This window comes from Cyprinodon tularosa, unplaced genomic scaffold (genome assembly GCF_016077235.1).
Source record: "Cyprinodon tularosa strain WSP-4 unplaced genomic scaffold, ASM1607723v1 ctg644, whole genome shotgun sequence".
In the NCBI taxonomy this organism is placed as follows: domain Eukaryota; kingdom Metazoa; phylum Chordata; class Actinopteri; order Cyprinodontiformes; family Cyprinodontidae; genus Cyprinodon; species Cyprinodon tularosa.
Window position 1 is genome coordinate 484,169 of NW_024039390.1, and position 15,955 is coordinate 500,123.

The 15,955-nt window shown below is 38.6% G+C and overlaps 1 protein-coding gene across 1 annotated transcript in view; it reads right to left on the reverse strand.

Annotated features, from left to right (window-relative positions):
• The window catches only part of si:ch211-266k8.4 (TBC1 domain family member 10B), a 91,638-nt gene that overhangs the window by 49,600 nt on the left and 26,083 nt on the right, over window positions 1-15,955 (reverse strand). Inside the window, exon 10 of the mRNA XM_038308703.1 lies at window positions 11,742-11,851. Within this exon, the coding sequence (XP_038164631.1) occupies window positions 11,742-11,851 (110 nt within the window). The remainder of the gene's footprint in view (window positions 1-11,741; window positions 11,852-15,955) is intronic.

Consider the following 15,955-nt stretch of genomic DNA (forward strand, 5'->3'; position numbering starts at 1 on the left):
GGCCATTCCGTAAAAGTTTTAAAAAACCAATCCACTGGACTTTGTTTCCGAGGTTCGAAGACGTTTCGCTTCCCCTCCAAGAAGCTTTCTCAATTCAAAATGTCTTTAAACCTCGAAAACAAAGTCCAGTGGATTGTTTTTTTAACTTGTACGGAATGACTATGACCTGAATGACTGAGAATCTTCACCAGCATGCATCCAAACAGGCCAATAAATGCACTTAAAGAGCTGCAAAGATCCTGCACAAATGTTTGTAGTTAGCCAAAATCGTCAAGTCTTTATGGGACAGTGGTTAGAAGGCGGCCACGGTTAAAAGAATGAGTCTGCCACAAGAGATGTACATCAGGAGGCGTGGAAAAGATGCGAAAATGTGCTCCGATCAGATTTGACTAAAACTAAACTTTGGCAAATATATTAAACGTTGTGTTGAGGAAAAATTAATCCACATGCAGACGCTAAAAATGCTACCAGGTTTTTTTTTTTTTTTTTAAATCAATCATTTGATAAAATCAACCAGATCCTAAGAGTAAAAATTGTCATATGCTGCTCTGACAAACTGTAAGAAATCAGACTATTTGAAGCTAAATACAGAAAAAAATTGGTATAGTTAAGACATTTCCACAAAGAACATGAAATCTTATCAAACTTCATACTTAGCCTCTTTTATTTTCTACCATAAGTATAACAAGTATTTCTGTTTAACAGTTTAAAGTCTGGTAGACTCCTTGTCGTGACAAAAACTAGATAAGGTAGAGGCAAGCTGGTGCATGCACATCATAATGAATGAAATTAAATGGCAAAGGTCCTGCTCACAAGATTTTACCTAATAATAGGAGTGGTTTAGCCCTAAAGGCTGACTGAGCAGGTGGCATTCCAACTTAACTAGCAGAAACAAATGCAGCGGGAAGAAAGAGGATTACAGTGGAGCTTACTAGAAAGCAGGGTCAGTCTGAGGGCCACGTATAGGCTGAATGCCCACTCAGGATAAACGGGGCCCATTCCCCATTAAACTTGAGAAATGGAACATTTTACCCCAGAAAACTGGTCCTGTTCAAAAACAGGAGGTGCAGCAAAGTTATTATTCTGAGCCTTAATGTGTCATAACCCAAGGAGGAAAGTGAATGTCAAGGCTGATTTTAGATTATTCTGATACAGCAAAAAACACACAAGATGTGCACAAACATATAAATATACATAAAGTAGCTACGGCATTAAGTCTGAGGGAGTCAAACAGATGGGCAGAGGTCAAAGTGCTGTCAACAGTGAGATGGACCAAAAAAAACAACTCAAATTGCAGTTTATTGATTGGAGTAACATAGAAGTACATTGGGCTTAAAAAGCTCAACTTATTTATTGAGTATACTGCAGTATGCTGCTGTTATAAGAGAGCTTCCACTTCAGTTCATCTGCTGTTTTTTCTGTCTTTTGCTGTCAGGTCGTGGCTTTTGGATTGTGTTGAGCCCTCTGTAGGCAGCAGCATTGCAGTGTTTTGTGGCCCATTCACTCTTCATTTTTAATGGTTTATGTTTTCTTTTGCCAAAACGTGGAATTTTGTTACATTTCCCATCATTGAGTCATTTTTATCTTTTAAATGGAGGATGAAATGGCAATATATGTTTAAAGCAAACCTGATCCGACAAACTGGGAGCACATATCGAGTATTGATTAGAGTGGTGGCAAAATAATCAGGATTAAAAAAAAAAATGTATTGCTCTAAAAGAAAGCCATCAATCTTTGATCCAATCTGAAAGTCAGTTTACTTTACTATACAGGTACTTTAAACATACCTAACCATAGACTTGGTGGATCTTTTAACATTTTTTCTTTAGATAAATGAATCGTGATTCATCTGAAGGTTTTCACTGATTGTCCACTAATTACCCCAGCTCTGGTCACCATAGAGGTGAAAAAATTTATATTAGTGTGATTCTTAAACATAAAAATTAGGTTGTTACAGAAGCTGCAAACAGTAAGAGAGTAGTTGCTTCATTCGGACACGTGAAACTGTTCCTTTTTGAGCCGTCCTTGAACCACAAATTGAATCCATTCTTTGACAATTGTCTTTTTATGGCTGTAAGCTATTATCAAAATGTATAAAAAGAGGAAATGTGTTGATCTATAAGCTCCTTTCAGATGTCAAAACATATATCAATTAAACAAGATAACTAATCAGCCTTGGCTTTAATTGGCTATGTTTACATTGCAGTTTGCTCAACATGTTTATTAACAAACAAGGTGTAAATTTAGCAAATAAGCTAACTACAATAAGATTTCTGTTGACTATAAAATCAAATAATACCAGCTACCATTGAAACACGATACCTTATTCCTCTAAAACAACTGAAGCTTTTACATTTAAATTTAATTTGGATTTGTGAGTTTTTGTGCTATGTTTTGTTAGTTAAAGTTTTTCTGGGTCTGTGATGCAACTCTACTACAAAGGTTAGATAACTTCTTATATTCAAGCATCAAACAGCTTCTTAATTTAATGGTTTCATAATTAGGCATGCAAAGCAGATGTCCCATTCCCACACCAATCTGAGCTTTAATGAGAACCAACCTTGGAGGAAAGAGTGTAACATGAAGGAAAGAGTCTAATTATGATTACAGGAAAAGCTTTCAGGAACTTTTTGCTGACTTTCCTTATTAAGACTGATTGGCTTTCCTGTCAGTGATGTTAATTTGCATATGGGACACAGATTGGGGGCCTGGTCATCAAGCCAGTACGATTAATCCATCAATCAATCTGCAGATCTGTGATCAAAGCATAGAAATAATGCACCGTCTGCTAATGGTAAAATGAATCCAAATTTTGCAGCACTGGCTGTTGAAGGTTGCTTGGGGTGACTTATTGAAATTAAAGCTGAGTCACTGCACTGTGGCTCAAGCAGAAGGCAGACAGGAAAACAAGAGAGCAGGTATCCTGGGAGCCCGCTGAGGAGAATGGGACTCTGGCATCTGCTACAGCACAGGCAGAACAAGGAGGCGGGATAGCTTCAGGCAGAAAACAGGAGGTAGAATAGGAATGAAAAATGTCCAGCAGAAACTTAGAACGGCAGCTTCAATAAAAATTAAGAGACTGATAAAGAAAAAGATGGAAAGGATTACGAAGAGGAAAAATGGAGATTAAATAGATCGGGGGGAAAAACACAGAGAGAGCAAGGTGCAAATAGAGAGGCAAGCAGCCTCCACAGGACAAAGGAACATGCATCTCTCAGCATCTCTAAGCAAACATAATTTAGTAATCACATAAACTTTCTTTAAATGCTGACTCTACCTTCTGTTGTAGACAGACAACAAATATCTGCTCTCCTCAGGACAAGGCTGATTAAATGGAGAGACTAAACCAGCTTAACCTTAACGGGCCTTTTGGATATCCAAACATCAAAAAACATATGAAAAGGCAGGATGGTATTTTCTCAATAAGATAAAAAAAAAGAAACTGATAAAATAAATAGAATTTTCTGTAGCAAAATTAAGGTACTGCTCACTGTTAAAAATGTTTTCTACACTGTTTATTTTGAGTGAATTCAGAATTTGATGGTAGAATAGTGTTTTTCTAGTAGAAATGGAAAGTTGCCATTTGATGACATTTTTTCCCCCGCTCTGGGCCTATTATGACAAAACTCTTAACAAAGGTGGTCCCAGTTCTCGGATCCTTCAATGCGGTCGATAATCGTTTATCCCAATTTAAAGAATGGATCTAGTGTATCCTTTGCGACGTGTTCACAATGATTCATTACAGGTCGGATGAGATTGGTCAAATGTGGAGTGACGGCAAGAAACAAAAATGGCATCTGGCATGTCAGTTTTGAAAAAATGGTATATGCCAGTTTGGAACTGGCAGATGCCACTTGAGAAATGGCATACAACTTTATGCTGACTTTAACCGTTTGATTTCTTTTCCCTGTTTCCAACTGGCATACGCAGTTTTTAACTGGCATATGCCATATGCCACTTTTGGCTCTAGGTGCTGCTGCAAACGGGGGTAGCAATGGGGAAAGAGAGTGGCAAAATCTGAGGTACAAAATGTATATATTACGGATTCTGTGACCCAAAATGAATCTGTAGGATGTTTAAGAGACTAGAATGTAGCTTTGTTAAGGGTGCATGATCTCGTTATATTCTCTTTGTTAACTTCATTAGCCAGTAACTTGCCCTGACTCTAGCATGCTCTAGTAATCATTGTCTGAAGGATTACAAGAGCTTGCTAGCCTATTTTTTGTTATTTTGGTGAGTTATGATTTGTTTTTCCTGGATTTCTTAGAAAATAAAGCACTTTGTGAATATTTATTATAACATTGGATGTATGATACTGTAAATGTGCACAGGGGTAAACAAGGACGTAATGCAGCTAAAGCTAAAGAAGCATTCAGATGTGGCTGCAAACTTGGATAAATGGGTAAACATCTATTAATAGATGATAATAGATTGGTTGTTGCCTTGATGCTGTGTCCCTGTCTGTATTTGGTAGGAATGGACATTTTATTTTTCCTTAATGTTCAGATAGAAGACTCTGCAAAGGATTCACTAGAACTTTCTCTATAGCCGCGGTTCTCAAAGTGTGTGGCGCGACCCACTGGTGGGGAATTGAGACGTGACAGGTGGGGCGCGCCAAGTTCCGGTGTGTGTGTGTGTGTGTGTGTGTGTGTGTGTGTGTGTGTGTGTGACTATAACGTGTGAGAGCAAACTGTCCTTATAGCTGTATGTTGCCGCTTTTTAGACTAATCAAACCCACAAAGTAATCATTACTAGCCTACATGCAGTCTAATTAAAAGAACATTAGATATGAGAAAAATTTCACCTGGAACTGAAGTGCCAAAATGATGATTGACGTGACGTCGGCATATTATTTGTAACGGAATAAACTTTCGCGCCCCAGTGTTGCCAACTCAGCGACTTTGTCGCCATATTTCAGACCCCTCCAGCGACTCTTTTTCAAAAAAGCGACTAGCGACAAATCTAGCGACTTTTGGAGAACATACTCCGTCAGCGCTCCGCCCCGCTGCGCTCCAGACCGCCTGCACAAAGCAAAGCCTACAGCCGCCGCTGTCCCCTCCGCTCCGCTCTGAGTTCCTTGGAGATCGTAGAGGGCATGCGCCAGATGAACCAGGGTTTCCGCGGATCATTAAAAATAATTACAATTCATAATTCTTTTTTTAGTCAAGCCCTTAATTGGCACTAAAATTAATTAAATATGTTTATCGTTGCATTTATGATTCTTTAATAAAAATGCTTCTAAAAACAATTTTGTCAGATATATTATATCGCTATTAATTTGCGTGGAACTGTTTATAAAGCCGTATGTTCGGAAAGGAAGCTCGAGGCGGAGAAAAAGCTAGAGAATATATATACGTATATATATGTGTGTGTGTGTGTTTTTACATACATACAGGAGTCATGGAACTCTGCTTACAGCTCCATATTTCATGTACACTAATAACTTGTGTACATGGTTCTTGTTAATGGCATTAAAATCATTTCAAATAGCATTAAAATAGCATTAAATTAGAGTCACTCATTCCTGTATGAACCCTGTGAGCGCTTAATTTAGTATGACATATTAAAAAAATCCCACCATCATCCAGCATATGTTCAGTTTCTGCCCAAATATATATATATATATATATATATATATATATATATTTTTTTTTTTTGTAGATTTTTGTAACAGAGATAAGGATAATTCAAAACTGCTTTTTTTTTAATGAACTTGTTCTCTACAACTCAGCATCTCTTTTCATTCCTGTAATAAGAAGTTTCTTTTGAATGGATTTGATTAAACTTTAAGTCCCTCGGTATAAAATAAATATTTTAATGGAGATGAGAAATCTGCTTCCTGGTTGGTGAATAACCAATAGTTTGGATCCAATCATTTAAATAAACGGTGTTAGTTTTTTTTATTTTTTAGATATTTATAAGAATTGTGCTATAATTTCTAGTCACCGATCTGTTGCTACTATATTTTAATTTGACGAACCGGAATTTGTCAAGGTTCTTTTTCCTGTTTGGTGCGATTGCAATTGCGGATCTTGACCTGGCCGGACCGGAGCGGAGCAAAAAATAGCTCGGCTCCGTAATTTGTCGGTGACGGACGGAGAAGACGTACGTGGACGGAGACGTGCGGAGGAGTAGCGGTGGATGTGGAACAGCTCTCATTGATTTCCATGAAAGACAAGCGCTCCGCACGACGTACGTCAGCGGGGCGGAGCGGAGCGGAGCGCTGACGGAGTATGTGGAATCTGGGGGTTACGGGAAAGCACGTATCGTTCCTTTTCTTGTCCTGCTGCCGTGGGGCGCCTCCTCCCTCCCAACCCCGTTCTCCCCCGCTATCGCAGGAGTCGCTCTCAGCGCTGCAATGTTTACCCTCAGCGTCCAGACTGCAAATAAAGCGCACATGCGCCGGGATTGGCGGCGCAGGTTGATCATAAATAACTGAATTTGAAATATTTTATCTTAAATAAATAACGGCGTTTGATTCACACAGCCACATGTTCATGTTTCTAGTTTGTAGTGGAGAGGGAGTATCCACTCATCGGGCAGAGAGCTGTGTGCATTCTTCTTCCCTTTGCCACATCATATCTCTGTGAAATGGGCTTTTCAGCTGCTGCTTCACTGAAAACAAAGCATGACTTGAGAGTGGCAGTATCAAGCCTGCAACCCCGTTTTGAGAAACTGTGCAATGCAAAACAGGCTCATTGCAGCCACTAATGCAGGGATAAATAGACCTGTATTGCCTGTTGGATTTCACTTATTTTCTTTTAACAGATTGCAGAGTGGCACATTAATTTTTTCTATCTTTGAGCTTGATACAAATTTTGACACAGCTGCATTTTTATTTTCTTTATTTTTGAGCTTGCTGTTATTTGACGTAGATAGTTTGTATTTAGATACTACTTGTTACTTCAATAAAATTGGAACATTTTAAGATTGTTTCATATTTCATTAGCATTGTGTTGGGGCGATGGGGACAGGCGGGGCTTGAAAATTCCCCCTTGTCCAAAGTGGGGAATGACAGAAAAAGTTTGAGAACCACTGCTCTATAGAGTCACTATAGATCAGTTTAATTTATATCAGATCCTCCTCGATCATGCTGAGCTGTCGACTCTCCCTGAGGCATTGCAAGACTTATTTAGTAGCTACCTTATTGAGCTCTATTCACAATTCCCCTACTTCCTGAACTAAAAGCAGCTCTTTTGCTTCCGGTCTGGCATGTCTGCAAGATATCACTGTCACGAAGATGGACCTAGAGTTGCTAGAAATTGAAGAGGAACAGGTTCTGTTAGTGGAGTTGGCAAAAAGACAGACTGACCGTTCGCTGTAGTTCTCCATTGTAGTTGTTCCTCGGTTTTTAAAAATGGTGCGCCCCGGCACCGAATCGAGAAGGACGACCACACAGACAGCCAGAAAGGCATACAAAGGACCAATCACAGCTGCTTTTTGTCTTCGCACTACCGCTTGAGGTCTGCTTGGGTTTGCGACCTTCCAACACGTAGTCAGGATTTAGGTGCACGACAACGGTTGCAGAACCTCTGTGTGTCTGGGAGCGGGGGTGGCATGGTCGCGCACTGAGACAGATTCGACGGTAGCAGAGGCTATTCGTCAGAAGCATAAATTGGCCTTTAATAAGTTCAGCGCTACCTTAAGCTCATGAAGTATTTGTCTATAGAACCCATTGGTCCAATATGGGTTTCTAATAGTTCGGTGGCACTGCAAGGAGTAGGCACCACGTCTCTTTATCTCTGCTCATCACACTCATTGCTAGAAGTCCATTTGGGCTCAAATAAGACAATCAACACTATAGATGCTTGGAGTATAGAGCCACTTATATCAGATCTAATGCAGCTTTTTGTTTTTTTAACAGTGTCCAGTCTTGCGACACGGCAATAAGAATCATTGTCTTGATGCCAAAAAAAGCCAAGCAGATTTTACTTTCACAAGTGGAGCAGTACGGCTATCGCCATAGTGTTCCGCTTGATTTGAGCATATAGCTTTATTATAATTCATTTAGGGAGTATTTCAGATGATATGGACACTGCAATGAAAAAGTAGAAGATAAAGGAAAAAAAAACAAGAAGGAGAAAAGGTGAAAGAAGAAGGAGATAAAAGGATCTAATCGTTTTTGGTCTTTCTCGTAGAGGCATATGACGTGATTATGCACCTTTAAAATTAATCACAATTTGACCAAATTCTAAAAGGGCTAAGGTGTTTTCTGAAAGTCTTAATGATCATAAACTTTAATGTTCTGCCAAGTAGTTTCTACGCAAATGTATTCTATGGAATATTGTCCCTAAGATTGTACTTTCCCAAAGAACATCTCTTTCCTTCAGATCTTTCACACAAATTAAAACATGACACCACCCGTCTGATTTTTGACATTGGTCCACTTAATACAGAACATTTAGAGAGTTCACCTTCTTCACCTTTTTATTTCTACATTTTAACTTTAGGAGTTCACATAGAAAATGCTACTCAACAATTCCTCCTATTTCATTTAATAGAAGTGTGTATGTTCCTTTGACAATATGTACAGGACATGGTTCTATATGGTGATCTAGGATATTAACAATTTAGAGGTTTTGCTACATTGGCTTCACAGATCTATGACTAAAGCAGTTGTGGCTGTAAGGTGACAGAAGCTCTGTTAATTTTAGGTTTGGTGAAGGTAAGACTGTGAAAAAAACCTCTGCTCTCAGTGTAGCATGACATTAGGGCTGCAACAACGAATCGATAAATCGATAAAAATCGACTTTTAAAAGCGTTGGCAACGAATTTAATCATCGATTAGTTGTGTCGCGCGATTAATGCGTCATCCGCCGCCATCGTCATCCCATCCACTTGACTGAAACGAGGGAAGAAAATAAAAAAATACGGCAGAGAGAGCCAGCTCCGCAGGTTCAGTGTTGCCAACTCAGCGACTTGGTCGCTATATTTAGCGGCTTTTCAGACCCCTCCAGCGACTTTTTTTTCAAAAAAGCGACTAGCGACAAATCTGGCGACTTTTTACGGTGTCACTGGCGGCTTTTGGAGACTCTTACGTGAAAGCATGTATCGTTCCCACTCTTGTCCTCCAGCGGCAGTTGCTGCCGTGGGGCGCCTGCCCCATCCCAACCCTGTTCTCCCGCAGGAGTCCCTCTCAGCGCTGCAGTCAGAGCAGCAGGATGTTTACCCTCAGTGTCCAGACTGCAAATGAAGCTCACAATAATTAAAATAGCCTGCACTTTGTAAAGCGAAAAAAGTCGTAACATGCAACTTTTGTAAAAACAAATGAACATGGCACGGAAGCACCACTGTTATGACGCAGCACATGAAAAGAAAACACGTTCGAGCCTTCGATGGCAGTGAAGAGAGCTGATCAGCAGGGTGAGCGACCATGTTTGTTTGGTTTTAAAGTGGGGAAACGTAACGTTAGTTTCTCAGGTAGCTCATCTGATGCTTTCCTTACCTTGTTAGTAGGTTACAGACAGTGATAAGGTTGGCTACTTATTTTACTTTTAATTTCATTTGAATTAGCTTAAGCAGCGTTTATATTTTCTTTATAAATAAATTAACTTGGCAAGGCTTTTAAAGTTTAAATCTTCTGGCAAAGATAAAGTAAAGAAGATCCTGCAATTTATGGAAGTAAAGCAGAATAAAATCCAGCAAGATCAGTAATATGTCAATTAATTATCTGCCAAATTTCCATGTAAATATCTGTCTTTGGAGGATGTGTTTTTTAGCACCCCTAGTTCTCTCATTTTTATTCCAAACACAATTTATAATTTGAATCACAGGCTATTTTTATCTCTATGGTTCAGTATTTTCTCAAGTAGCAACTTTGACTGCTATACTTTCCTGTCTTAAAAGGCAGAACTCTTCTAGTCTAAAAAAAACTCATTTGTTGAAATGGGGGGGCTATTGTTTGAACCCCTTAGGGGCTTTAAAAACAAAAATGTCTTTTTTTGCACTTTATAAAACAAAGTAGCCTATATTTTGTGGATGTACAGCTACATTTCTCATGTAAGTTTGCGTAGTTTTAACACAAACATTTACTTTTCATATTGCACCAGTACAGTTAATGAGCAACCTGTACTTATGTGCTTGTTTGTTCTGTCTAAAATGTTTATTTTGGAATAAAAAAAGAGGTTAATATAAAAGATATTTTTTTTATCCGATTCATCGATTAATCGAAAAAATAATCGTCCGATTCTTCGATTTTTAAAATAATCGTTAGTTGCAGCCCTACATGACATAATTAAACAATGATGCAATGCCATGACCTCAGGTCCTTAGTTTGGAAAGGTTTTGGAAACATGATAAAAAATTGTCATAATTTTTTAGAATCATCTATCCATCAGTCCATTTTCGGTCTCACTTATCCCAAGTGGGGTCGCGAGGGGTGCTGGTGCCTTTCTCCAGCAGTTTATGGGTGAGAGGCGGGGTCCACCCTGGACAGGTCGCCAGTCCATCGCAGTGCAGCACAGAGACAAACAGGACAAACAACCATTCACTCACTCACACACACTCACACCTGAGGAGAATTTAGAGAAGCCAATTAAACTAACAGTCATGTTTTTGGACTGCGGGAGGAAGCCGGAGTACCCGGAGAGAATCCATGCATGCTCAGAGAGAACATGCAAACAGGAAACGAACCCAGAACCTTCTTGCCGCAAGACAGCAGTGCTATCCACTGCCCTACTGAGCAGCCCCATTTTAGAAATATCTGCTAAAAAAAGAAGCTTAAAAACCACCTAAAAAGGTCATATCACTGATATAACTTTATTTAATGTCAGTGATATGACCTTTCTGGTAATATCACTGACATTAAATAAAGTTATATTTCCAATAATGTTATTGAACTATTGTTCACCTCCAACTCATGTGAAGTCACACACAGTGGGAAATTCTTCTGCTCATGTTTCAAATGTATTATTTTCAAACCTAATCCCCCTCAACCCCAAACTTAACAAATTGCAATCAGTGACCACAAAAGTTGTTTGGAGCTTTTAGAATGCATAAGAAAAAATTGTGGATTTAAGGAATTCTGTCTTTAAACACAGTAGACCCTACATCCTCTGTGAGCTCTCGGTTTTCAGGCTAAGCAAATAAAGGAAGGCATCACAAACAGAGCATAATACCCTGTAGTCACCAACATGTGACTCATACATTAGGCCTTTCTCAGCCTGTCAGGATGCAGCGACGCACACAGCCTGCTCTCACACGAACATTCATGAGACACTTGCATTCCTGCGTGTCTTTAGAGAGGATCAGACTCAGATGGTGAGGGGTTTCCAGCTCTTGTGGGGGTGATATCTGAAGAAGCTTCAAAAGACCTCAACTCCTTTGATCTTTCCAGTTACAGTCTCATGTACACGCACACACACGTGCAAATACATGAGCTGCCTTTTCTTTTCCTAACAGGAATGTGACTACACTTATTCTTAAGAAGATTCCTTTAAAATATTATATTACTTTTATAGCAAGTAATAGACATTTGAAAAATAGAGGGGATTTTTATTTATTTATTTAATAAATCTGAATATGTTTGAGGGAAAAAAAAAAAAAAAAAAAACGTAGATTAAAGACAGCATTCTCAGGAAGATGCTCAGTCTAACCATATAATAAAAAACAACTGAAGCTGAAGTGAAATATCCTGAATAAGATATAAATAGATGGTCCCCAAATGGTCTTTTTTGTTTTTGTTTGTTTTGTTATGAGAAAAAAAACTGTGGCTCGTTTTTTCCTTTCCACTTTACTTTTACCTTCAGATTCATGGCGGCCGTCATCCAGCACCAGGCTGTTCATGCATTTCAGCTCCCAGTCCTGGACCTCAGTTTGCCACAGAGCTGAAACCAACACGGTGTACTGGGCCCTACAAATGGAAATGCAGGGAAAGGGAAATGAAGAGAAAATTAGTAAATATGACAAAAATATGATAAATACTACAGATGAAGATTATCAGGAAAATAAAAAGGTTATTTTTTCCAAGTAAAACAGGTAGGAACAAACAAGTCTAGCCCTACTGAATGCAGAGCAGACTACTGTAAATGCCCTAATGTCAAGATTACATAACTCATGTCCTTTAAACCGGCGGGCCGGTACCAGTCCGTGGGTCATTTGGTACCGGGCTGCACAGAAAAAAGTATATATATATATATATATATATATATATATATATAAAATTTATCAACGATCAGAGTCTGAGTGATGTTTTATTTTGAAAAATATAAAAAATTGCGGTATTCTCTCCCAATTCCATCAGTCAGTGCATCTGTGCCTCTTGACACAGGTTAATTCAGTTCAAGATGCATCCTATCTATAACATCCTACCTTTGTGAAGAGGGATTTTCTGCGGTTACAGCGACCAAAACAAAGCTACGGAGCAGACTGGACATCAGGAGCACACTTCGTCTGTCATTTTCTTCGATTACGCCTAGATGGGACCAGTTTGTTGTTTTATTATTATGCTGTTTGTATTTGATTTTGTGGAATGTTGAATTTGTGATTTTCCACTGATATTTATACATTTCCTCCCAATCCTCCCCTGTCACCGCTGTTTGTCTCCCTCTTCGATCTTTTTTTTTTTTTTTTTTTTTTACATATACTATGTTGTCTGCTTTTAAGTCTTCTAAATCCTGTACATTTTAGAGATAGATTTCCATTTTGAGACCTATATGCTCCCATCATAATTCCTATGACCGTAGGCCATGTTGAGTCCAGATTTTTATATATATACATACACACACACACCATTATTAAAAAGAAATATTATGATTTTCCTCCTGATGTACTTTTGGGCCCTTATTAAAATCTATACTGTATACGATCTACCTTGAAAACCTACATTGACCCGTTGAGTTTCTCAAAATTTCTGTCCAAATTTTAACCGATACCCCCAACCATGGATTTATTATTAGTTTAGGTTCACATAGAATAACTTGCATAGGGAGGCCATCTATTAGTCTTTTCTCAATGTCCTTCCATTTTGCAGAGTTGTAAGGTAGCACTAGACCCCCGCTCCCCTTAGGTAGTTGTATTGTTCTATATTTTATTGTTGGCTTAGGCCCTTGCCATATATATTCAGATATAATTTTGTCCCACTCTTTAAATTCTTTTCCTGACACTTCAATTGGAAAATCTGGAAAAAAAAGCAGCCGAAAAAAAAAATTCATCTTAATCACTTCCATTCTTGATACCAAAGTCAGGTACGGTATTAAATTCCATCTTCCCAAATCCATTTAAGCTTTGATATTGTTTTGCCATAATTTAAGGACTCCAATTTTTCAAGGTCTTTCAGTAAATTAATATATAAATACTTCATAGAGATCATATTCCAATTAACATTATACCTCTGTCTTGTGGTATGATTTGGTTCCTAGTTGAAAGATAGGACTTTGGTTTTTTGAACATTAATTTTGTACCCTGACAGCATGCCAAAATACTTAAAAGCATCCATCAGTACAGCCAATTATGACTCAGGATATTCCAGATAAATCAGGACATAATCAGCAAATAATTCTATTTTCTGTTCTGGACCTGCCACTACTATACCCTTGATGCTGTTGCTTTGTTTTATCCACTGGCTTAGTGGCTCCACAAAAATATCAAACAACAAGGAGCTTACTGAACATCCCTGGCGGCATCCTCTCTCTAATTTGTTCATGTTAGATAAGCAACCATTGATTTTAGTCCTTGCTATAGGACTTGTGTATAAAGTTCAGATGGGCTCAATGCGCCTTTCATGAAAGTTAAACCTCTTTATTGTTCTAAACAATGAATCTCACGGAATAAAATACCTTTTCTGAATCCATTTCCATTATTAATACTTCTAGTGTCTTCTCACTAAGATGTTGTATTATGTGTTATGTTCTATGAATATTTTCATGGGTTTGTCTTTGTTTTATCAATTCAGTTTGATCTTGCCTAATAATGTCCAGTAAAAATTTTTCAATGTGTAGTGCCGGAATTACTGTAAATAATCTATAATTTATATTAAGCAAACTTAAAGGCTAATAATTGGAACAGTTAGTGCAATCTTTGCCCTCCTTAGCAATTACTGATATGATTGCCTCTCTCCAGGAATCAAGAATAGCCCCTCCTTTCAATACCTGAATAAAGGTCATGTGTAATAGTGGAATCATTCATTTCATCCATCCATTTTCCAGCACGCTTAACCCAAGCAAGGTCGGAGGGGTGCTGGTGCCTATCTCCAGCTGTCTACGGGTGAGAGGCGGGGTTCACCCTGTACAGGTCGCCAGTCCATCGCAGGGCAATACAGCGACAAACATCTTTCACGCACACACTCTAATCTAAGGAGAATTTAGAGAGGCCAATTAACCTAACAGTCATGTTTTTGGACTGTGGGAGGGAGCCAGAGTACCCAGAGAGAACCCACACATGCACAGGGAGAACATGCAAACTCCATGCAGGAAGACCCCGGGCCGGGAATCAAACCCGGAACCTTCTTGCTAGAAGGCAGCAGTGCTACCCACTGCGCAGGCCATAGTGGAATCAACGATTCACTGGAAAAAATCTAAATCTAGATAAGTAAAATTTCCTTAAACTTTGGCCCCGTCCACACGAAGTCAAAACGAACACGAAACGCTAATATTTTCAAAACGTTTGTCGTAAAGACAGAGACGTAAAATAAATGTGATCGTCCACACGAATGCATGAAAACGCTGCAAAATGTATGCCAGGCCTGTAAGTGGCGCTGTGGTGCCAAAGCAAAAATAAGCGACGAAATGTTGGGCATGCGCAGTAATATTTATACATGGTTGCCCTGCGGGTCCATTTTCGTGGTTTAGTCAAATTCAGGTGCTGAACTATGTGGTCGATATTGCTCTGTTCTTCCTGGAGATATTCCAGAAGAAGAAGATTCTGTTGTAAGCCCGACAGCAGGGTGAGTAGCATGAGCAGCAACCATTCAACACAGTACAGCGCCATTGTTGTTGTGATACTGTGTCGCGCATGCGTGTTTAGAGGCGACGCTATGACGCATGCGTGTAAGAAAAAAAAATGCGGTTAGAGCTTAAAGATGGAAACGCGAAAACGCCGTTTCAAAATCTTCCCACTCTGAAGGCTGAATAAAAAAAAGATCGTTTACAGACCCCCGAAACGCCGGCTTCGTATGGATGAGAGGCTGGTTTGGTGAAAAATTTGTGAATTTAGGCCAGGGTTTGGCTTCGTGTGGACGGGGCCTAAGTGCATTTGTTCTTGAATTTAGGAGGTAAGTCAGAAACTTTGCCAATGGAACAAGACAATTTACATTTAAAATAAGAAAGAAATTTCCAGTGCATATTATCTAATTATCTTATTTTAAGAGTAAAAATGCTCATTCCATTGGCAGATAATCTTATTTACTCACTCAAATCAAGGGTAAATACACTTAATTTAAGACATTTTTACTTATTTCTAGATTGTTTTTGCAGTGTTCAGCGATCTATCCATCTGCCCCCGGTCTTTTATTACATTTGAGTGAAATTGCTTGGTTTATTTCGTCTCGATATGTCTGACACTGTGTTGACTGTGTGACTGTGTCATTGTGTTGCTCTTCACTCATCTGTGGTAAATTTAATCTATTTAGAAATTTATTAACATGAGATTATCACATCCTCATCTGTTTCTAGAATCTGGTAACATTTGTATTTATAGAACTGAATTGGGTAAAAAATATCAGGTCCTAAAAGAATCTGGTTTTCTTTAGGGTAAAAAAAAAAAAAATAAATAAATATTTCGAACTTTATAAAGGGGAGAATATTAAAACACAAGTATGTATATGTTATAGGTAATGAATAATAGATAAACATAGAAATTGACGGGTTTGTAGATCATTTTGTATTACTTTGTGATTCCAATTTGCTCATTTTTTTTCGAACTTTAAATATGTTTGATACAAACCTGAAATCAATGTGACTCTTAGAAACGTTTTCTCCATCTACAATGCTTTAAACTTGCTGATGCCTCAAACTGCATT